Here is a 22,468-nt window from a genome sequence, read left to right on the forward strand (position 1 = left end):
AAGTAGCAGAGCCAGAATCACAACGCAGGGCTACATCAACCACATAGAGGTGAGCTTACAGGAGCAGGGCAGGTAATAGAAGTATATTAGAAATCTGACAGGAAGTGTTAGGACATGTGACATGGGGTCAAATTAAAAGTGGAAAACCTCTTTAAGGCCTCTTTTGTATATATGTCCCTCATACGGTGAGGTCTGATGGGCGTCTCTGGTCTTGATCCAGCACTTCCTCTCTTCATACCATCACCGTAGTCCTTCCCTGCTTCATATGGATCAAGCATTCTACGTCATCCACGCAGTGTCCCCCAATCGTGCTCTTGCGCAGGCGCACCAATTCTGCCATGCCGTGGGCAGAGCAAAGTACTGCAGTATGCATGCGCTGGCACAACTTCAGGGTCATCAAGCTCTCTGGCCTTTCCTGACGCATGCGCATTACATTACTTTACTCTGCCCTCAGCAGGGCAGATATAAGGCATCTGCGCAGGAGTGGGATAGGGGTCTAATATAAGGTACTTCTCAGAGTAGTGCTGATGTCCTCACGTCAGAAGTGCTGTCCCCGAGTTACAGCAGTATGGAAGACTGCCACTGATGGATGGACATGTGACCAGACCGGTTCATCAGTGGTCTGAAATAACACTGCTCAAGATCAATGCTGGGTGCAATATGGAGGCTCTCTATGTTATGCTTGATGTAGACAGGCAGCCCATTAATGTTTACCAGAAAGCTGAAAAAAAAAAAAAAAAAAAAAAAAAAAAAAAAAAATTTCCTTGCCTGTTTCTGAAGTGATGCCACGAATTCCCATGTGTTGGTGCTAGGATCATACCTTTCCACCTCCTTAAGCTCTTCGTGGTAATCTCTTCCTGCGACTGCATATATAAATTTCCCCAAAACACAGACTGCTAGGTCAGCGCGAGGCTGCTGCATGGACTGGATTTGGAACCAGCGGTTGTGCCGCGGATCATATCTTTGAAGAAAATATATTTCAGGTTTGCAGAAAAAAAACAAGAAACTCAAAGTAAAATATATTGCTGTAAGATTCGACATTAGAAAAAGTATACATGCTACAAATAAAAGTATAACATTAAAAGAAAAACGTGGCCACTACATGGAGCGGAACTCCTTACAATGTGCAACTGAAGCAGCGTACACGCTTCGCTGTGGTTGCATTGCTTACATGGATCCGCAGCCAGCCAAAAGAGGTCTGACATTTCATAAAAGAGCAATACTATAAACTCTAGAATTAAAGATTTTAATAAAGAAATATAATTAAAAGAATTAGCCTCAACATGTGTCTTCAGGAGTGCACAGTTCCCCAGTCTCCTCACTTCTTTGTTGCTGGAGCTCATGCACTCCTCCTCAAGTTACCGTTCTGGTGTCAGCAGCATTGCCCTTCTGAAGAGCTGACACATTCAGGTCTGACTGTATGTTTGCTCAAAAGTTTACGTAGTTGCCTCTATATGGAAATTTATAGGTAAAAAGAGTCTTTGAACAAAGGCAGGGCTCAGCAGAGAGCCTGTGATTTTGGAGGACTTACAGCAGTGTTATATCAGGAGCTGACGGGGGGGGGGGGAGCAGCACTAACTATTCTATAGAAAATAATAGGCTGAAAAGAGGTGGCTGGGATGTCATGAGTTAACTCATCAGTCTGGAATGCATCTACTGCACATACTGGACTATGCTCTAGTGGTCAGTCTCCTTGCAAAAATCCTTTACACTATGCAAGTTAAATCATAGTAGAAGAACAATAGAAAACAGAAAAAAAAAAAGTTATGCTAACTACACAAATCTCATAACATGAGAACAACTCTAAGTATACAGCTAAAGCCATTACCTTAACTTAAGAACTCTCTTGCTACTAATTAGTAACAACAGGTATTGGCAAACTGGCAATGTCAAAAGGAAATTCTCCTTTTACTGTTCTGCTATAAATTGCAGCTGTGTCATATATCGATCAATAAACACACACACGCACATTATATATAATTAAGCTAGGACCTGGTAAGGGTATAAAATTAGGGTAATCTTGCTAATTCTACACATGGTTAATAATATAAGGAGTAACAAAAAATGATTAAAGTTAATGTATATACAGAAAAATACTGATCATATAAGAGGCCGAATTGAAAAATTAAATATACCCTCACCTCCAGCATCTCGCTTCGGCACGGTACCCTCTCACGTTGTTGTCTCCCCCAATCAAATAGACAAAGTTATTGAATACAGCAATGCCTTGGTTAGACATTCGAGGTGCCTGAGGAGCAGTTAGCGGTTTCCATTCCCCAGTCATCAAAGGACTCAGATATTTGGCTTGATCGCTGAGTACCGTATAGGGGGTAGAATACATGCCTCCGAAGCCCACTACACATTTGAACTCAGAACGCAGTTGTGTGTGGGGCCCCTGTAGGACTGGTTGCATGATTTCATTCTTGTGATACTCCAATGCATTGGATACCGTCACTTTGAGGGGACATGGCCCCAACTTGTCATGTAACCTTTGTAGCACTGGGAACTCCATCAAGGGAAAACGAACAGTTTCTAATAACTTTGGAGACTCAGACAGGCTCACCTGGTCGGTTTCCACTTGCTGTGCCGTGTAATGATAAAGCAAAGCCCCCTCATACACCTCATTTTCAGAGCCTACCTGAAAACAGATGTAATGCAGTGCATGGGATCAGTATGTCAGTACCAGTTAGTTATTCAAGCTATCAATATTGGTTGAATGGGAACCATCATTACTTATACAGCCACCACAGTGTTATGCCGGATAGTAAAATAGGCGTCACTTTATGAAATGTACCTTGAAGGCAAAAGGAAAATAAATAAGAGATGCTAGCTCTGAAGAGTCTTGTGGGTGGTCCAAGGCTCCTCCAGGGTCAGGTAGGCCTGGCTAGGACATGCACAGAGAGCAGAGACCAGTGCACCTTGCGATGACTAGCTTCCACTGACATAGCCAAGCTTGGAGACATAATCAAACTTGGAGCAACAGACAGGATCCGTCCATGTCTTTACCAGTAGAACAACCTACTTTATAATTTTTTTTGGGTTCTTTATGCTTAAAATGACTTTGGAAACCTACTATCAACCTGTATAAAACTAATGGGACAATTTATGGGCTGTAGATGTAATGGCAAATTCACCTTAAATCCTTCATTGTATGACTCTCCTCTTCTCACAGCTACTATTATAATACACTTACGCATCAATACCATCAGTGAGGTTATTACTTTGCTCAAACCCCCAACGTAACTTAATGGGAACCTGTCACCGCTTTTTTTTGCCTACTAGATAAAAACATCAGTTAATTAGGTGTCAGCTATACATTTCACAACTACTTCTGAAACCCAGACTCCCCATGTATCACCCATAAAAACCTTTTTATTTGTCCCGCGCTGTATGGTAATATGTTCGGTCCGGTCCGATGGATGTGGCCTCTGTTCCTCACTCCACCCCTCCTCGGCTTGCTGTATGCATTCTTTGCCATGAATATCGGAGATCGTGTACAAATTTTGCGCGTGTGCATTGAAATGGTATCTCAGCGTGTGCGCAGTATGCTTTGCCCAACTGCGGGCAAAGCCGAAAAGCAATAGTGCATGTGTGTCCTACGCCTTCTGTGGTGCCATGTATAATCATTGGTGGCAGTGTGGTTTAAATACCATATGAAGCTATGTGCTGGATATGAGGAGGGAGGGAGAGCGACCGTGCGCAGTAAAGCAGCCAAATCGAGGTTTGAGACACTGGGGTAGCGGCGCATGCGCAGAAATGCCTATGTGACTGGGGTTCGGGCGCGTGCGCCATGTGAGCGTGCAGGGAGAGGCTTGGAACACAAAACCAAGGCGCATGTGTACTACTGTGTTATGATTGGGTCACCGAGGAGGAAAGCAAGACCAAGCTAAGCCACAGAAAACCAGAGAGGTTGGTAACTAAGCGGATTGCAGACTCCTGATCCTATCCACACAACTAGCAGTAGCCGTGGAGCGTCACTAAGAACACACTGACAACCCCAACTCACTACAGATTTCCAATCCAAAACAGGATTATGAGTTTGCAACCAGAGAAAACCCAGTATCATGCAAATTGTGCAACACCAAAAATTTACAATTTTCTTGGTGGTCCGGGGCGACCCGCATTATCACCTGGGTCCAAAACTGGGGTTTATTCTCCGCCAAAGGAGTAGCATCAATACCCCTCAAAGGGATAGGAGTCCGCAGGGGTATCAAGGGAAAACCACAACGTTTATAAAAGTCTAAATCCATCAGATTCAAAGCTGCTCCTGAATCTATAAAAGCCTTAGCGGAAAATGTAGACAAGGAGCAGATCACAGTAATTGCCAAAAGGAAGTTAGGTTGTACACTTCCCTCAGCAAATGTGTGCGCAAAACTTTTTTCTCGTTTAGGGCAGACAGAAATAGTATGAGAGATGTCTCCACAGAAAAAACACAGCTTATTACGCCTTCTAAAGTCCTGACGTTGCGCCCTAGACAAAACCCCATCACATTGCATGGGTTCAGACGTTCATGCAAAAGGCGGCAACGCCTCTAGTGTAGTCTTACGCTCACGTAAACGCCGATCAACTTGAATGGCTAACGACACAGAATCATCAAGACCAAAGGGAACAGGAAATCCCACCATAACATCTTTTACGGTTTTTGCCAAACCCTTCCGAAAGAGCGCTGCTAAGGCACCGTCATTCCATGTAGTAAGGACCGCCCACTTTTGGAATTTTTGACAGTATAACTCTGCAGAATCCTGACCCTGGTTCAATGCCAATAGGGTTTTCTCAGCTTGATCAATAGCATTAGGTCCATCATACAACAACCCCAAGGCTTGAAAAAATGTGTCCACGTTAGTCAGAATAGGATCTCCAGGTGTCAGAGAAAAAGCCCAATCCTGGAGATCGCCGCGCAGCAAGGAGATGACAATTTTAACCTGCTGCACAGAGCTCCCCGATGAGTTAGGCTTCAAGGCAAGAAATAGTTTACAATTCTTAAAATTCAAAAATTTAGACCGATCCCCAGAAAACACATCAGGAGTAGGAATTTCTGGTTCAACAGCAGATGATTGAGCAAGACAGGCGGAAATTCCCCGCACTTCAGCAGCGAGCTGCTCAACACGATGAGACAATTGCTTAATCTCCATTAAGGAAAAAATCCTCCTACAGCCCCAGAGAAAAAGAGGAAAAAATATATATTACAAAAAAAAAAAAATCTGACACTTTTTTGATTTTTCGTTACAATTCTCTCCTGCTTTTGAGTACCCTAGAATCTGCGGTTTAGGCTGGTGATTCTGTTATGATTGGGTCACCGAGGAGGAAAGAAAGACCAAGCTAAGCCACAGAAAACCAGAGAGGTTGGTAACTAAGCGGATTGCAGACCCCTGATCCTATCCACACAACTAGCAGTAGCTGTGGAGCGTACCTACGATGATCCTAGACGCCTCGACACAGCCGGAGAACTAAATAAGCCTAAAGCAAGAAAGGGGAAATCTAAACTGCCCCAGAGCAGACCCCAAAGCAATATATAGCCCCCAAACATATTGTCGGTGAGACAAGATGAAAACACAAATGCAGGTAGGAAAATAGACTGAGCAAACGATGGGGCCCACACTAACTAGACAGGACACGACAGGAAAGACTGTCTGCAATCACGCGAAAAACCCTGCAAAAAAATGCCCAACACGTCTGATAGAAAATACTGAAGTCACTAGACATCGCCCACTATATCAGCACTCTGGTATATTCTGGAAGCAGAGTAAAAAGAGGCCAATCTAATAAGGGACAAAAACAAACTGGCACAAGCAGTAACATAAGGATGGAAATTCAGCACAGCCCCAGCCAGAGCTGGCTGAACACACAAAACTAAAATAGACAAAACCAGGTCAAATGTGAACATTAGCAAAAGAACACTTAGCTGAGCATGCAGGGACTGAGCTGGAAACTAGGACCTCAGGAGGCAGGAAAAAAAATCACCAGCAGGGATAGAGGGAGTCAGCTGTCTTAAATCCAGTCAGAAACTCCAGATCTCCAGTCATCCTCCTCATTATCAGGTGGCAGGACTCTGTTAATTAGATCAGCTCCATTAACTCCAGTAACCACCAGAGGGAGCCCGGAAAGAGAACTCGCGACCCCTCTGTCAATACAACCAGCTCCACTACCTTCACTAGTAACCAGAGGTAGGCCAGAAAGCGAATTCACAACACTACTGCTTTTCTGCCTTGCCCGCAGTTGGGCAAAGCATACTGCGCACGCGCTGAGATACCATTTCAATGCGAAAGCGCAAAATCTGTGCGCGATCTCCGATATTCACGGCAAAGAATGCGTACACCAAGCCGAGGAGGGGTGAAGTGAGGGAACAGAGGCAACGCCCATCGGACCGGAACAAACAATCATACAACGCAGGATAAATAAAAAAGGTTTTTATGGGTGATACATGGAGAATCAGGCGGTTTCAGAAGTTGTTGTGGAACACATAGCTGACACCAAATTAACTGATGTTTTTAGCTGGTAGGCAAAAAAAACAGGATTTTCGTTGCTTACCGTAAAATCTGTTTCTCAGAGTCTTCATTGGGGACACAGGAACCGTGGGTGTGTGCTGCTGTCACTAGGAGGTTGACACTATGCATGAAAAAAAGTTAACTCCGCCTCCGCAGTATACACCCCTCCGACAGGCTGTAGGACAATCAGTTAGTGAAAAAGCAGTAGGAGGAGACATTATCATGTAAGTCATCATATATTCATTACACGTAATAAAATCATGGGAGGGCGCTGTGTTCCCCAATGAAGACTGAGAAACAGATTTTACGGTAAGCAACCAAAATCCTGTTTTCTCTTTCGTCTCATTGGGGGACACAGGAACCGTGGGACATCCAAAAGCAGTCCCTGGGGTGGGAAAAGACAGAAACTTCCTTCAGGTCGGAGAACTCACCACTGCCGACTGCAAGATTCTTCTGCCTAGGCTGGCGTCCACTTAAGAATAGGTATGGACCTTATAGAACCTTGAAAAGGCATGCACGGACGACCATGTGGCAGCCTTGCACAACTGCATGGCTGATGCCCTGTTGTGTACCGCCCAGAAGGCGCCCACCGCCCGGGTTGAATGGGCCTTGACCCCAGCAGGGGACACCCTGTCCTTTACCCGGTAGGCTTCCAGAATTGCCATTCTGATCCAGCGGGCAATTGTTGCCTTAGAGGCTGGCAGGCCTCTTCTCACCCCATTGGGGATAACAAAGAGTGAGTCCGCCTTTCTGAAGGGAGTGGTCCTGGCCAGATAGATCCTTATCGCCCTGACCAGGTCTAGCTTATTCAAAGAACGCTCCAGAGGATGGGTTGGAGCGGGACAAAATGACGGAAGGATTATATCCTCGTTCAGGTGGAAGGCCGATACCACCTTGGGAAGAAAGTTAGGAGGAGGCTGCAAAACAACCTTGTCCTGGTGCATAATTAGGAATGGAGGGTGACAGGACAATGCCGCTAATTCTGAAACCCGCCTAATAGAGGTGATGGCTACGAGAAATACCACCTTCCAGGACAACAAAGACATGGGAGCTTCCTGTAGGGGTTCAAAGGGTGAACCTGTCAAGGCTTCCAAGACCAAGTTAAGATCCCATGGAGCCACAGGGGATCTGTAAGGAGGGGCCGCATGTGCCACTCCTTGCAGAAAGGTCTTAACCTGTAAGTGGGAGGCCAAATTTTTTTGAAAAAGAATAGAGAGAGCAGATACCTGGCCTTTCAAGGAACTTAGGCCCAGACCACCATCTAACCCTGCCTGGAGAAAAGCTAGGACAGATGGCAGGGAACAGGGCATAGGTGTGACGTCATTAGACTCATACCAGCCAAAATAGGCCTTCTAGGCTCAATAATAGACCCTGGAAGAGGAAGGTTTCCTAGCCTGGATCACTGTATTAATGACTCGGCCCTTGAGCCAGGAGATCTGGTCTGTCGGGGAGTCTCTAGGGGGTGCCAGTGAGAAGATTGATAATTTCTGCGAACCAGGCCCTCCTGGGCCAGTACGGGGCGATCAATATGACCGGCACCCCTTCCGCCTTGATCTTCTTTACCAGTCTGAGCAGGAGAGGAAGGGGAGGGAACAGGTAAGGGAGTCTGAACTGTGTCCAGGGAAAGACCAGCACGTCGACCCCTATTGCTAGAGGATCGCGGTATCTTGAGACAAACTGTTGCACCCTTCTGTTCTGTCGCGATGCCAGGAAGTCCACATCTGGAGTCCCCCATAGCTGGCATATCTGACGGAACACTTCCTGGTGTAAGGACCATTCCCCTGGCGCGAGCCCCTCCCGACTGAGGAAGTCGGCGGCCGTGTTGTCTGTGCCGGGAATGTAAACTGCCGAAATTGCGGTTTCTGCCCAGTTGAAGATTCTGGATACCTCGGCCAGTGCCCGGGGACTTCTGGTTCCCCCTTGGTGATTGATGTATGCCGCCGCCGGCGTTGTCTGTTTGAATCCGGACTGGTTGGTTGTTGAGGTATCTTTCCCAATGTAGAAGTGCTAGAAAGACCGCCCTCAGTTCTAGATTGATAGTGAGGATTCTTGCCTCGATCATCATCCCTGGACAGTCAGGTGGCGGAATACCGCACCCCAGCCCAGGAGACTGGCATCTGTAGTTACTACCTGCCAGTGGACAGGGGGAAAAGGCCGTCCCAGATGAACAAGGTGGGAGGTAAGCCACCACTTGAGGGACTCCCTGGTCTGAATGGAAGGGAGGAAGGGGCGATCCAGCGAAGAGATGGACCTATCCCACTGAAGGAGGATGTTCCTCTGCAGTATCCTGGAACGGAACAGGGCAAAGGGTATTGCCTCTGAAGCTGCCACCATTCTTCCCAGGACTCTCATGGCAGCGCGAAAGGATAGAAGCCGGAATTTCAACAGAGAGCGAATTCCCTGCTGGAGGGTAATCCACTTTCTTTCTGGGAGAAAGACCCTTGAGCGGCGGGTGTCGATTTCCAATCCTAAGAATTCTAGGCGTTGGCATTACGTGGGATTTCTCCCTGTTTATGATCCAACCAAACCGGGACAGCGTGTTTAAAACTACCGCTAGATTTTCCTGGGCCTGAGCGAAGGAGGGCGCCTTGACGAGAATATTGTCGAGATATGGTACCAATATTATGCCTCTGACCCTTAATATAGCTACCATAATCTTTGTAAAAATTCTGGGGGCTGTTGCCAGCCCAAATGGCAGGGCCACAAACTGTAAATGCTGCTTTTGGACAGCAAAACGCAGAAACCTCTGATGTCCATGAAAAATGGGGACGTGTAGGTTGGCGTCCCGGATATCTATGGAACATAGGAATTCCTGATCCTCCATAGACGTAATTACCGACCGAATCGATTCCATCCTGAAATGGCGAAGCGGACCGATCTGTTTAGCCTTTTGAGGTCTAGCATGGGACGAACTGAGCCATCCTATTTTGGTATCACAAACAGGTTTGAGTAAAAGCCAGTAAAACGTTCCTGCTCGGGAACAGGGACGATTACTCCTGCGTTGAGGAGAGAGTCGATTGTGGCAAAAAAACCTAGCGCCATAGCAGCGTCTTTTGGTGGCTGCGATAGAAATAAGCGATCTCGCGGAAGCGCGTTGAAGTCTATCTTGCATCCTATTGATACTGTCTCCTTTACCCAGATATCCTCTACTGAATTCTGCCAGACATCTCTGAAGAGGAGAAGGTGGCCTCCTAGTCTGGCAGAGGTACTGAGAAGGGAGTTGGACTCCCTGCTGGCGTCAGGCTGAAGTGGCTCTGCCCGGCCCTGACCCGGTAGCTCTGCTGTTGGAACTGCGGGAATGCCATGACGGGGTGGCCCGAAATGATATCTTCCTACTATCTCTCGGTGCTTGCGACCTCTGCGGCCCTGAGCATAAGTGCCTGTCGCTGGGGTACGGCGAAAGGGCTGAGCCCTACATTTGAAAACATATCGACGAGGTTTGGCCTGAGGGAGAAGGGAGCTTGTACCCCCCGTTGAATCCTTAATGATTTGATCTAACATTGACCCAAAGAGTCGGGTGCCCTGAAACGGCAGATTGGTCAGTGATTTCTTTGAGGACAAATCAGCCTGCCAAGCCTTTAGCCAGCCCGTCCGCCGGACGGCTACCATGTTACTGGATGCTTCAGCTGCGCAAGACGCAGCATTCGGGGCTGCTGATACCATATACCTCCCGGCATGAGAGATTTGATCTGCTAACTCTGCTAGTTCCGCTGGTGGTGCCCCAGCCAATATGCCCTGTCTAAGCTGTTTGGACCATTCTGTAACAGACTTAGCTACCCAGGCTGAGGCGAAGGCTGAACACAATGTAGCGGCTGCTGACTCAAAGGCGGATTTTGCCAGGGATTCTATCCTCCTATCATTGGGATCTTTTAGGGGTGCCCCACTGGCGAGTGGGAGGACTGTATTGGTAGCGAGTTTGGACACTGGAGGGTCCACCGAAGGGGAGGCGGTCCAGTTGGCGGTGAGATCTGGAGGGAAGGGATATAGAATCCCAAAACTATTCCCTCTCAAACCGCCTGGTTGAGTTTTCCCTTTCCCTGGCCAACACTTCCTCAAAATCCTTGTGGGAGGCGAAGACCCTAGAGGGGGACTTATGACGCTTAAATGAAAAAACCTGATCATTAGGTTTTGATGTGGTGTCCCCAATGTTAAAAGTCTCATTGACTGCGGCAATGAGGCCCTGAACCATATCCTTGACCTGGGACTGTTCTGGCCAGTACTCAGAACCCTCCTCTGAGTGTGTCTCTGATAATGCCTCGCCTGATTCCGGGGATGAGGACCGGGAGGAGGCAGACGACCAGAGGAATTCCGGCGGTGAGATGGAGTGAGAAGGGGACCTGGGTTGGTGGTCCTGTCTAAACCTTTTATGGCCTCTAGAAGGCTCAAAAGGAGGCTCCTTTGGTGCTCCTGTGTCCACTGGAGTCTGAAGTGGCAATCTGTTAAGCACCGTTACCAAGGTCTGTGATACCTTGGTAAGGTCGGCCACGGGCTTAGATAAGGAAGAGGCCCATCCTGGACACTTGCTGTCTCCCGTGGCGATGGATGGCCCCTGGGCGGTAGGCAAGGTGGCTTCCTCCTGCTCCAGGGGTAATGTGGGAGCTCTGACAGGCAAAGTGGGGGGGCTGCACCTGCTCTCCAGCGTAGGTGACACCGTAGGTCTGCTGCAATCTGAGCAGAGTGGCGAGGACTGACTTGAAGGAAGCCTGACATTGCATTTGGTACATACAAAATATTTGACCAAGGTCACTGAAGCGGATGAGGAGCGGGACTGCTCTCCCTTGGGCATACTGACAGATTTTACCTGGTGCCGACCGTCGGGGGTAGAGAGCAGAGTGAGGGAGCAACCTGTAATGCAGTACTCACATACCCACGACCTGGGTCCCCACTGCAGCTGCCGCCCGAAGGCTGATGAGAGAGAGTGAGGTGAACAGCCCTGCCGCTGCCTTATAAGCCTTATGAAATCCTTGCCTGGAAGTTGTGGGCGGGGCCCTGCTCTGGCCTCCTGGAGCACCAAGATGGCGCTGGTACAGGAAGAGAAAGCCAGGGGGCGGAGCCTGCCGGGAGCCGGAATCTGGCGTCGGCCGTGCTGGGATCCGGCTGGAGCCCAGGGCTATAATGCTGCCTCGGGAGGAGGTTGGAACCGCGCTGCACCGCGTGCTTGAAAGTGTTGGCTCTTAAACTAAGTATAGAGCCATGGGCTGCAAGCCCGAGTGCTGATTAGAGCGGTCACATTCAGCCAGAGTGGCTGGTGAGCAGATCATACAACGCTGCAGCCTCTTACCTCCAGTTTACCCCGTAACAGGGGTCGGTTTACCTGCATGAAAAGATTACTGTCCCAAACCTTTTCTGCAGGGCGTCTCTCTCGATCATCAGGCTCTGGTGGGCGAGTGATGGGAGACGAATATCAGGACCAGGAGCGGCCACCTGAACACGAGTCCTGTGTTAGGGGATAGGGTTCTGCCCGCGGGATTCATGAGGATACGGGGTGGCAGTACACGCCGTACTCATAATCCCGGTGTGGGAATACAGATGTAGCATATCTACTCTGTATCCCTCCGTGGTTACCAGAAAAGGAACGACGCACATTGCGGTCCACCTCCTGCTGACACTAAGCAAAAGTGATTGTCCTACAGCCGGTCAGAGGGGTGTATACTGCAGAGGCGGAGTTAACATTTTTTTCATGCATAGTGTCAACCTCCTAGTGACAGCAGCACACACCCAAGGTTCCTGTGTTCCCCAATGAGACGAAAGAGAAAAAGTGGTGACAGGTTCCCTTTAAGCCATAGTCACTACTATATGTGCTGCCTACGACTACATGTAAGTAACCGGCAATACGATTTGTGCCAGTTATCACATCTTCTAGCACTTCTCGGACAGGAGAAGCAGTAGGAGCAATGTCTGACCGCTTACCTCCAGCCGGTTACTGCTAAGCAGAGAGTACACTTTTTCCAGAGGGAGTTGTCTGTATATTTGAGTGCGGGAAAAAGTAATAAAATTTTTCAGCACAAAGGTGTCCAGCTCTTCACTTAGTTGGTGTAGGTGGAATAGCTCCGCTAGCATGTACATCCCAACAACATTTTCCTCATCCACACAGGAGATGAGGAAGTCACAGCAAAAGCTGATCACTTCAGGTATCTGAGAAAACAAAAAAAACCCAGAGAATAGATGTATCAGAAAATCTGCTACACAGGAATCACAAGCCTGAGAAGAACATAAAAACCAGCATTATGGTGGATGGAGAGTATTCACAGTCTACATATAGAATGGATCTATATCATGAGGAGGAGACAAGACTTCTTTTTTATGAAAAAAATCAAAAACAAATGCAATGTAAATGTGTAAAATTCTTCATTGAATGTTTCATCAAGTGAAATGACAATTGGGTTAAGGAAAAAAAAAAAAAGATGAGCTCTTGTGGGGGCCATGTATTGTGGTTGTGCATGTGTCCTTTCCCATCACTTAATTGAACTTGATGGACATTTGTCTTCTTTTCAGCAGTATTAGTTATGTAACTAAGAACACTTTCGAAGTACAGATCTGGAGTTCCAGTCCAGTGCTGCACTCCCAATTCTGCAAGCTGTCATTAAAAAAAACCAAACAGCAGCTGCAATGAATCTACCGCAAGGTTTTTGCCACCTAATCGGAGATCAACATGATGTAGAGACAGACCCTGATTCCAGCAACATGTCACTTACTGGGCAGCTTGCAGTACTTTTGATATAACCAATAGTTTAGCGGCAGGAGATTATCACTAGAGAACTATAAACTTGCTGCCATGTTTCTGCCACTTTATCTGGAATGGCCCAATAATTTGTTTACAGGGCAGTAGTGGTGATAAGAATAGTCCATCTGTTACAGCCAAGCACTGGCCTCACACCTGATGTCACTGTAGACAGCAGAAGACTGCTGCTCCCAGTGATTGGCAGCAGTGGTCATATGCTAAAGATGGGACACAGCCCTGTAAACACATGGGACAAGAGGCACTAGAGAAGAATGGGATTCAAAAGTAATTGTTATTTTACAGCATTTCCTGCCTTTAAGTCAATTTTACAAAACTAGAAACCCCCCATAAAATAGTCATTATTAAATTATCATTAAAATAGTAGACGCCACAGGAATACATATATAAATGTAAAATAACCCAGGTAATCGGGTTTAGGGAATGGGCTCTATAGTCCCTAGTTCAGCCCTAAAGTACCCCTACCTGTCCGCTGATGTTGGCATCGTAATGTAAACAATGCGGCGCCCCCGCATAACATGGACCGACCCCATTCCTGAATTGAGCACCTCTTATGAGGACCAATAGGGTCAGTCAACGTTGAGCAGGGGCGCCACATTGTTCACATTGGAGAGTCAACCTCAGCGGACAGGTAGGGGTACTTTAGGGTTGAACTAGGGACTATAGAGGCCATTCCCTAAACCCGATTACCTGGGTCATTTTACATTTATATAGGTTGTTCCGTGACGTCTACTATTTCCTAGTATGATAATAAAGACTATTTTATGGCAGTTTTTAAAGTTTTGTTTACTTGATAAGAGCACCTTTATTTATCCTCTTGTTTGCAATTTTTCCTGATCTTCAACAACTCCTTTGATTATGCACAGAACTTTAGATACTTTTTTGTGCATCTAAGATGCCTATAGAAGCAATCCTACTTAAGACTGTGATGGTTCTTAGACATACTAGTAGTATGGCGTCTCCCGACTTTCTAAACCAGTAGAGGTTGGAGGATATAAGAGAAGTGGATGCGCTTGGTTTCACGAACTCTTATAGAAGTCACTTGATCTTTTCCAATTTGTGGCTGCATGGCTAATTGTATGGAGGATACTTTCTCCCAATAGGTGGGTGTCTTATAAAAGCGAACCATTTATGGATGGAATTATTACTCATATCACTTCCTATTATAAGAGAATATCCTTACCTCTTTAAACATTATTTACCTTTAAACATTAAAACCCATTTATTTTGTCCAAGAGTTCATTTGTCGACCCCACAATTCTTATTATACAAGTTTGATCACATTTTTCCAAGCCATAAGGAGATGATAAAGCTTATATGTAATATATGGTCAATCATCCATCAGTAAAAAGATTGTAAAAATTATTTTCTTATTACGAATTCACAGGAAGAAAACCGGATTTTCTTTTTGTTACAATTAATAAAAACAATTCCATTTTGCTTTGTGCCCACCTGAAGCTGGCAAGCGGCTGCAAGTATCTCCTGCACATTGTGAATGCCAAGTTCCAGTTCGGAGGTGTATATGAAATCCAGAATCTTGCACATGGCATCATAAGTAATCCCATGGATCTGCACCTCATGTTGATCTTTTTCTTTCAAGCCTCCTGCAAACATCCCCCTGTTAAAACACATTACTTCCACATATCAGTACTTGACGGCACCACTGACTTTGAAACCATCACATCTTATTTGCAGACTACTGTATTTTTGGACTAGTAGATGAGAAAAAGGAAAAATGGACCAATTTTGAATAGTATCAAATTCGTATTTTGGTCCATGTGCCTTTTTACCAGCAGAATGGAATCGCTTTTTCTTTTATGAAAAAAAAAAGTTTTTAAGGTTCCGCTATTCATTAGACAGTAAAAACTGACTTCAGATGCAACACAAATGGCATCAATGTGGGATTCATTTTTTTCTTCCATGGATCCATTCAATTGAATGAAGATACTGTTCTTCAAATCAGTCCAAAGTAGGCCATCTCTCAGTTTCTTTTTTTTTTTTTTAAGTCAGTTGATCAGCAAAAAAAACAAAACAAAAAAAAAACATATGTGAACATGTACATAGATGCCAATGGGCACATGTTCAATCTATGAAAAACACAGATGAGTAACATAGCAATAGGCTGCAGGCCCACGTCAGATGGTTCCTGCAATGTACAGTGCATTTTGGCATGCTCAGAGATTTAAGGGTCTGTTACACATAGCGATATCGCTAAAGCGTCACCGATTTTGTGACGCAGCAGCGATATCGCTACATGTGACACTCACCTCCGACCGGCTCCCCCGCTGGATATCGCTGATCGCGCGAGATCTGCCTGGTCCATTTCTTGTCGTTGGCTTCCTGCTGGCGCCGACGAGCGAGCCATGGAAGCGGGCGGAAGACGTCACCCTCGCCGCGTCTGACAGGTGAGTAACGACCGCCGAACATCGATAGTGAGATCTGCCTGTTTGGCAGCTCACTAGTGACCATTTAGCGATGCACCAGCGATCCTGACCGCGTCATATCGTGGTTGGGATCGCTGGTGCATCGCTAAATGTAACGGGGCCTTTAGTTTGCGTCGACGCAGCTGCATGACTTGTGGCTGCTAGACAACCTGAACACATGCAGAGATTGCTTGTTTGTTAGAGAATCTCCACCTGTATTCAGGCTGTCTAGCAGCTGCAAATCATGCAGCTGCGTCGACACAAACTAAATCCCCGAGCACGCCAAAATACTTGGAGCATGCTCGGGAAAACCCCAGCAATGATTACACTCGCTCATCACTAATTCTATGGAATGAGAAAAACAGCACTTGGCCATCTCTAGCAGTCCCATAGACAATGTATAGAGCGATGGTATAAATTGTGCTCCCCTTGCACCATACAAGCGGGGCACTTCAGAATCTTGGCATCGGCAGCAGTGAGACCCATAGTGATGAGTTCTCTGGAAGTAATTTGCCAAGTTGGAACAACCCCTTTAACGCAAGACAAATGCAAAAAACAGACATCGTAGAATAAATTTACTATACCTGAAATAGTCACAAGACGCAGCCAAGAGGATGCGATGAGCCTCCACACATCTTCCTTCCAGCTTGAGGACCACGTCAAATAAGATTCCTCCATTTCGGAGCCCAACAAGACCGTTCAGAAGAGTTAGTGAGTGCTGCGTACTCCTATATATAGTGTTTTGTGGAAGCGGCTGCTCCTTGGACACATGATTAGGTTTCACAACTTCATGATCCTCCGCCATTGTTGCAGAAGTATTTTGAACCCAGATCTGGAATTTGTGTCAGTATCTCATCCATATGAAACACATAAAACCAGTTCTGTGACCTTAGATTCCAGATATATCTGTATCAGTTTTACTGTAAGAATAAATAAAAGTCATTGTATGCCATACAGATTAGAGATTATAACCGCCATAAAAGCTTAAAAGGGGTTTTCCAGACTGAAATGAAAAGTCTGCCATCAGTCTATGTGATTACACAATTGTGATAGTGCGCAATGCAATCACTGTCACGACTTCACTGCATCCGCTGTCAAATGACCGCATACTTGCCGACATGTCCCAACTAGAGTCAATGAGAGAAGGGCAGGAGTCTAGTTGGCAAGTGACCGCAAGAATTCAAATTGCATAAAGGCAGCCAAATGACCACGTTGCTACAATTCACACTGTGGAGTAAAAACTTTTTTGGGGATATGAAGTAGAAAATTAAAAGCGTCCAAAAAAAACATTCAGTTTTGTGCCATTTTTTGGTGTGCTAATCCTTTATACAATATTCATTTTCCGATTTTCATGAGTGGGTTCATTGTTTTATTGCTATTTGACATCTGTGTTGGTATCGATATTGATAGATCAACATTTAAAGGGAACCTGACTGCTCATCCATGGCCCCCAAACCGCCACCCTGTATTTATTCTTATATCAATGCTGTTGCTAACAAGCACCTTTGTAATGTTTATTTGATTACACTATATGGTAAAATAAACTTTTATCAATCCATTAGTGATATGTTAATCTATGTGAGACTAGTTTAAGGGGCGCTGGGTTCCCAGACTAGTCATTCCACTAAGAATGTTATTGCAGGCATGTGAATATAATTTGTAACAGACAGCGTAACCGCCGGCTCTTTGCAAATATCACAAGTGCACACGACTTTTATCCTTTCATGACCTTGTGCAATGAAGCCTGGTGTCTATTCACTTGGCTTCATATGCGCGCTGTCCATGTCCGGGGAGCACACCGTGACGACGAAATCTGCCATCCACGGAGGAGCACAAGACAACACCTGGAAGGAGAACACGGTAGGCGTGCTCCCCAGACGTGCGCAATGAGCCTTTGAAGCTGGGGAACATACACCAGGCTTCACTGCGCATTGACAGGAAAGGGCTAAAGTCACACACAAGAGCAAAGTTTGCGAGGAGCCAGCGGCGATGCTGATCCTTGCAAATCACGTTAGCACATGAATAGTGGAAACACTAGTCTGGGGAAACCAACACCCCCCTTAATTAGTCTGACATTAATTAGCATACCGCCAACAGATTTATAAAATTGTTTTTTTTTTTTTTTGCTATTAACTTGTCACACTGTGACGGTCTTCATTAAGGATGGGAGGGCCTCAAACTGTCTCTGGAACTGGGTGGACTCCTGAAGGTAGAGAGGTCCAAGTCTCTGACCTTACTATGCTCCTGTTAAACCCAATCTATCCCCTCCCCCACCCCATGAGGCATGGGACAGAAATATCATGTAAACAAAACAGGGATAACGGAAAACCTCTATCATACAAAAGCACTAAACAACAATAAAGAGGAGGATAGGGACAAGGAGGAATAAACTAAATGGAAACAGGGACCAGGAGATAAACGCACACATACTACAGCAACTCTACTCCAACTACTTTGCTTTAGCACACAGCACAGGAAGACAAATCTTTCACCGGCAGGGACCAGGTCTAACCAGTTTTATAGGAAGAGGTAATGACCAGATCAGAAGCAGCTGAAATGGAGCTTCGTGTTTCTGACCAGTTAACCTCTTCAGCACCAGAGGACATTAAATCCATTTAATATGGGACACAAGTCACACCATCTCTAAAGAAGACCTACAATTCTTTACCTGAGGCGATCATCTAACTCCAAGGGGAAGGGACACCCTCGTGACATTACTGCAATCAAATATACAATATAAAGTTCTTACTAGGAAGGGCATGTTATGGCAAATATTTTATATTTAGTTTGGATTATTATTTTAGACAATAAATTCTACCTATATATAGCTTTAATAATAGCTTTATAAGTGTTAATGATAAAAGCAACAACACAAGACGCTGTCTCTATATATACAGGTGTCTGAGTGTTAGGCTATGTGCCCACGTTGCGTTTTAAAACGCTCACTAAAAACCGGACTCCTTCCCAGAAATCACGCGTTTTTTTCCGCGCGATTTCACCGCGATTATGATCGCGATTTTGCCGCGATTTTCGCGTGCGATATTCAAGCACTTTCCAAGCGATTTGAAGCATCGCTTGGAAAGTGATTGACAGGTTGGTCACACTCGTCAAACATAGTGTTTGACAAGTGTGACCAGGTTTTTACTATTGAGGCCGCCTATGCGGCATCAATAGTAAAAGATAGAATGTTAAAATGCTAAAAAAAAATAAAAAAAATCGGGGTATATTTACCTTCCGGCGTCCCGCGCTGCATTCCCAGGCCTCAGCGTTCCCAGCGATGCCTTGCGAGACCTGTGATGACGTAGTCTCGCGTTGCTATAGCGATCTCGCGAGACCGCTAGAGTCACGCGAGACTACGTCATTACAGAGCCTTGCCGCAAGGCATTACTGGGAACGCTTAGGCCAGGAATGCAGCGCGGGACGCCGGAAGGTAAATATACCCCGATTTTTTGTTTTTTATTCTTTTTTTTACAGGGGTATGGTACCCAGGGCCTGGAGGACAGTCTCCTCTCCTCCACACCGTGGGTACCAACCGCACATGAGACGCTTCACTTCCCGCATGGTGGGCATAGCCACATGCGGGAAGTAAGCGATTTTCATGCATTCCTATGGGTGCGGAATCGCGGCAATTCTTTGCAATTCCGCACAAAAGAATGAGCATGCTGCGATTTTTTCCGCGATGCGATTCCGCCGCGGAAAAAAGCGCAGCATTAGCACAGCATGTGCGGAATGCCATAGGAATGCATGGGGGGCGTTCTGTACACGATTTTTAAACGCTTTTGCAGCGTTTTCGCGGCAAAAACGCTTAAAAATCGCTACGTGGGCACACAGCCTTACGCTTTCTTTTTCTGTTTTTGAAAGTCTAGTTAATTGGACAAAGCGATCTTCAAGGACTCCTGTAATTCATAATAAACTTTTGCAGGAGTCATCATTTATGACTCGTTATTTTTCCCATTAATATACTTTCTTTCCGCTCTTCTCTTAGGCAATGTAAAGGCATTCCTATTTTTCACAAAACTTGTGACTGGGCATCTGAGCTGAGACAAGCCCGTACACTAACAGACATTGGTTGTGTACGCTTGTCTCCGATCAATCGACTTCTTGATTTAATCAAAACTGGCAAACGTGTGAAACCTTTTGAGTTTCTCCTAAACCTTTCCACACAAGGTTTCCACATCAGGTATTAACATAAAAATAAACACGTGGTGGCGGTTTGGGGGTTCAGGGGAGCTGTGAGGCTGTAAATACTGTATGTACATAATCAAAAAGTTTCCTAGGTTAAAGTGTTGGAAACTATTCAGATGATCAGTTTGGAATTTGATTTCTTTTTCTTTGACTTGAAGGGGCGAAACTCATCCGTTACTCGGAAGAGAATAGTGAATGCTGAAATTTTTTTTAAACTTTTTCACACAAACATGTTTTTCCACTTGAAAAAAAAAAAAAAAACCTGTCATCCGAAGAGTCCCATTGAACTGCATTCCTCTGCGTGATCTCTGCTTTTCACCTGGACAGCACATGTGGGTATAATACCCTGGTCTGAGCGAGCCCGGCGGCTGCAGGGCGGGTGTCGGACACAGAGGCCGCGAGATGGGGGTCGGGCACAGGGGACGCAGGGCGGGTGTCGGACATAGGGGCCCCAGGGGCCGCAGGGCGGGGGCCGGGGCGCAGGGGCCGCAGGGCGGGGGCCGGGGCGCGGGCCGGGGCGCAGGGGCCGCAGGGCGGGGGCCGGGGCCGCAGGGCGGGGGCCGGGGCGCAGGGGCCGCAGGGCGGGGGCCGGGGCGCAGGGGCCGCGAGATGGGGGTCGGGGCGCAGGGGCCGCGAGATGGGGGTCGGGGCGCAGGGGCCGCGAGATGGGGGGCAGGGCGCAGGGGCCGCGAGATGGGGGGCAGGGCGCAGGGGCCGCGAGATGGGGGCAGGGCACAGGGGCCCGCGAATTGGGGGCAGGGCACAGGGGCCGCAGGGCGGGGGCAGGGCACAGGGGCCGCAGGGCGGGGGCAGGGCACAGGGGCCGCAGGGCGGGGGCAGGGCACAGGGGCCGCAGGGCGGGGGCAGGGCACAGGGGCCGCAGGGCGGGGGCAGGGCACAGGGGCCGCAGGGCGGGGGTCGGGCACAGGGGCCGCAGGGCGGGGGTCGGGCACAGGGGCCGCAGGGCGGGGGGCAGGGGCACAGGGGCCGCAGGGCGGGGGGGCAGGGGCACAGGGGCCGCAGGGCGGGGGGGCAGGGGCACAGGGGCCGCAGGGTGGGGGGGCAGGGGCACAGGGGCCGCAGGGTGGGGGCAGGGCACAGGGGCCGCGAGATGGGGGCAGGGCACAGGGGCCGCGAGATGGGGGCAGGGCACAGGGGCCGCGAGATGGGGGCAGGGCACAGGGGCCGCGAGATGGGGGCAGGGCACAGGGGCCGCGAGATGGGGGCAGGGCACAGGGGCCGCGAGATGGGGGCAGGGCACAGGGGTCGCGAGATGGGGGCAGGGCACAGGGGCCCGCGAATTGGGGGCAGGGCACAGGGGCCGCAGGGCGGGGGTCGGGCACAGGGGCCGCAGGGTGGGGGCAGGGGCACAGGGGCCGCAGGGTGGGGGCAGGGGCACAGGGGCCGCAGGGTGGGGGCAGGGGCACAGGGGCCGCAGGGTGGGGGCAGGGGCACAGGGGCCGCGAGATGGGGGCAGGGCACAGGGGCCGCGAGATGGGGGCAGGGCACAGGGGCCGCGAGATGGGGGCAGGGCACAGGGGCCGCGAGATGGGGGCAGGGCACAGGGGCCGCGAGATGGGGGCAGGGCACAGGGGCCGCGAGATGGGGGCAGGGCACAGGGGCCGCGAGATGGGGGCAGGGCACAGGGGTCGCGAGATGGGGGCAGGGCACAGGGGTCGCGAGATGGGGGCAGGGCACAGGGGCCCGCGAATTGGGGGTCGGGCACAGGGGCCGCACACGTCGCCCAGCATTCGTATCCTCAGCCAGCATCTCCTATATACTTGCAGACTGACAGTAAGGAGAACGCTCGTCCCTGAAGAGGCTGCGAAAGGTGAGGGAGTGAAAGTGAAAGGGGGAAAGTAAAAGTCTCAGTCTCCCCAGTAAATCCATCCCTGGGACATGAAGGCTACAGGACCCCATACAGGGCAGCAGCCAGCACTGCACCCAGCTGGTGTCAGCACAGCCTGACGGGCAGCACTGCGGCGCTCACTGGAGTCCTAACTATATGGGGCAGTGATGAGGGCTCCAGCACCAGGGGCGATCAGAGCGGCCGCCATGGATGTGTCTACCTGCGTCCATGTGACCGGCGCTTCCTCCCCAGGCGCCCTCCGCAGCTGCTCTCACCTGGCACCGTGGTGCCGATACCTGAGCACGAGCGTCACTTCCGCAAACATGGCGTCACCCGGGATACGGACTGCGAAAAGACACTCACGTAACACTACAGGAATAGCCCGGTGTGACAGCCGGTCCGAGCGCTGCCACTCACAAGCCGAGCACGGGAAAAGAGACCAATCGGCGTGCGGGGGCGTGGCCAGCCACTCTGCTGCCTGTGGGCGTGTACTCGCCGCTCTTTCCATCTTACTGAACAAAGTCCCACGCTGCCTTGCGACACTTCCGGTTTGCTGGTGGAGCTGCGATTCTTGCTTGGAAAGAGAGCGCCAGGACCCGGGATGGACGTGACGGCCCCTGACAGCGACTGGCGGAGCGCGGGCTTCAGGCAGAAGCTGGTCAGTCAGATGTAAGTGGGCAGCCCGGACTCACTGGCCAGGAGCTAGGCCGCAGCCAGGAGCGCTCTCAGTGTCCTACCTAACCGGCAACGTGCAGTACCGGGAGAGTTCACATTGCTCGAGATCCAG

At 48.6% G+C, this 22,468-nt stretch overlaps 1 protein-coding gene across 3 annotated transcripts in view; it reads right to left on the minus strand.

Moving 5' to 3' along the window:
• KLHL22 (kelch like family member 22) overlaps positions 1–22,158 on the minus strand; it is a 54,338-nt gene extending 32,180 nt beyond the window's left edge. The window contains exons 1-6 of one of the 3 annotated variants that reach the window (XM_073559192.1): positions 22,045–22,158; positions 16,232–16,567; positions 14,677–14,842; positions 12,396–12,620; positions 2,142–2,638; positions 769–961 (exon numbers count right to left, since the gene is read on the minus strand). In XM_073559192.1, coding sequence (XP_073415293.1) covers positions 769–961; positions 2,142–2,638; positions 12,396–12,620; positions 14,677–14,842; positions 16,232–16,452 — 1,302 coding nt within the window. In that variant the 5' untranslated portion in view covers positions 16,453–16,567; positions 22,045–22,158. Of the gene's footprint in view, positions 1–768; positions 962–2,141; positions 2,639–12,395; positions 12,621–14,676; positions 14,843–16,231; positions 16,568–21,901 lie in introns of all 3 variants that reach the window. The other 2 variants (XM_073559191.1, XM_073559190.1) reach the window with 2 other exon arrangements.
• Between the last annotated feature and the right edge of the window lie 310 nt (positions 22,159–22,468).

The sequence above is a fragment of the Dendrobates tinctorius genome, unplaced genomic scaffold, assembly GCF_039654945.1.
Source record: "Dendrobates tinctorius isolate UK_male_01 unplaced genomic scaffold, ASM3965494v1 ptg000265l, whole genome shotgun sequence".
In the NCBI taxonomy this organism is placed as follows: Eukaryota; Metazoa; Chordata; class Amphibia; order Anura; family Dendrobatidae; genus Dendrobates; species Dendrobates tinctorius.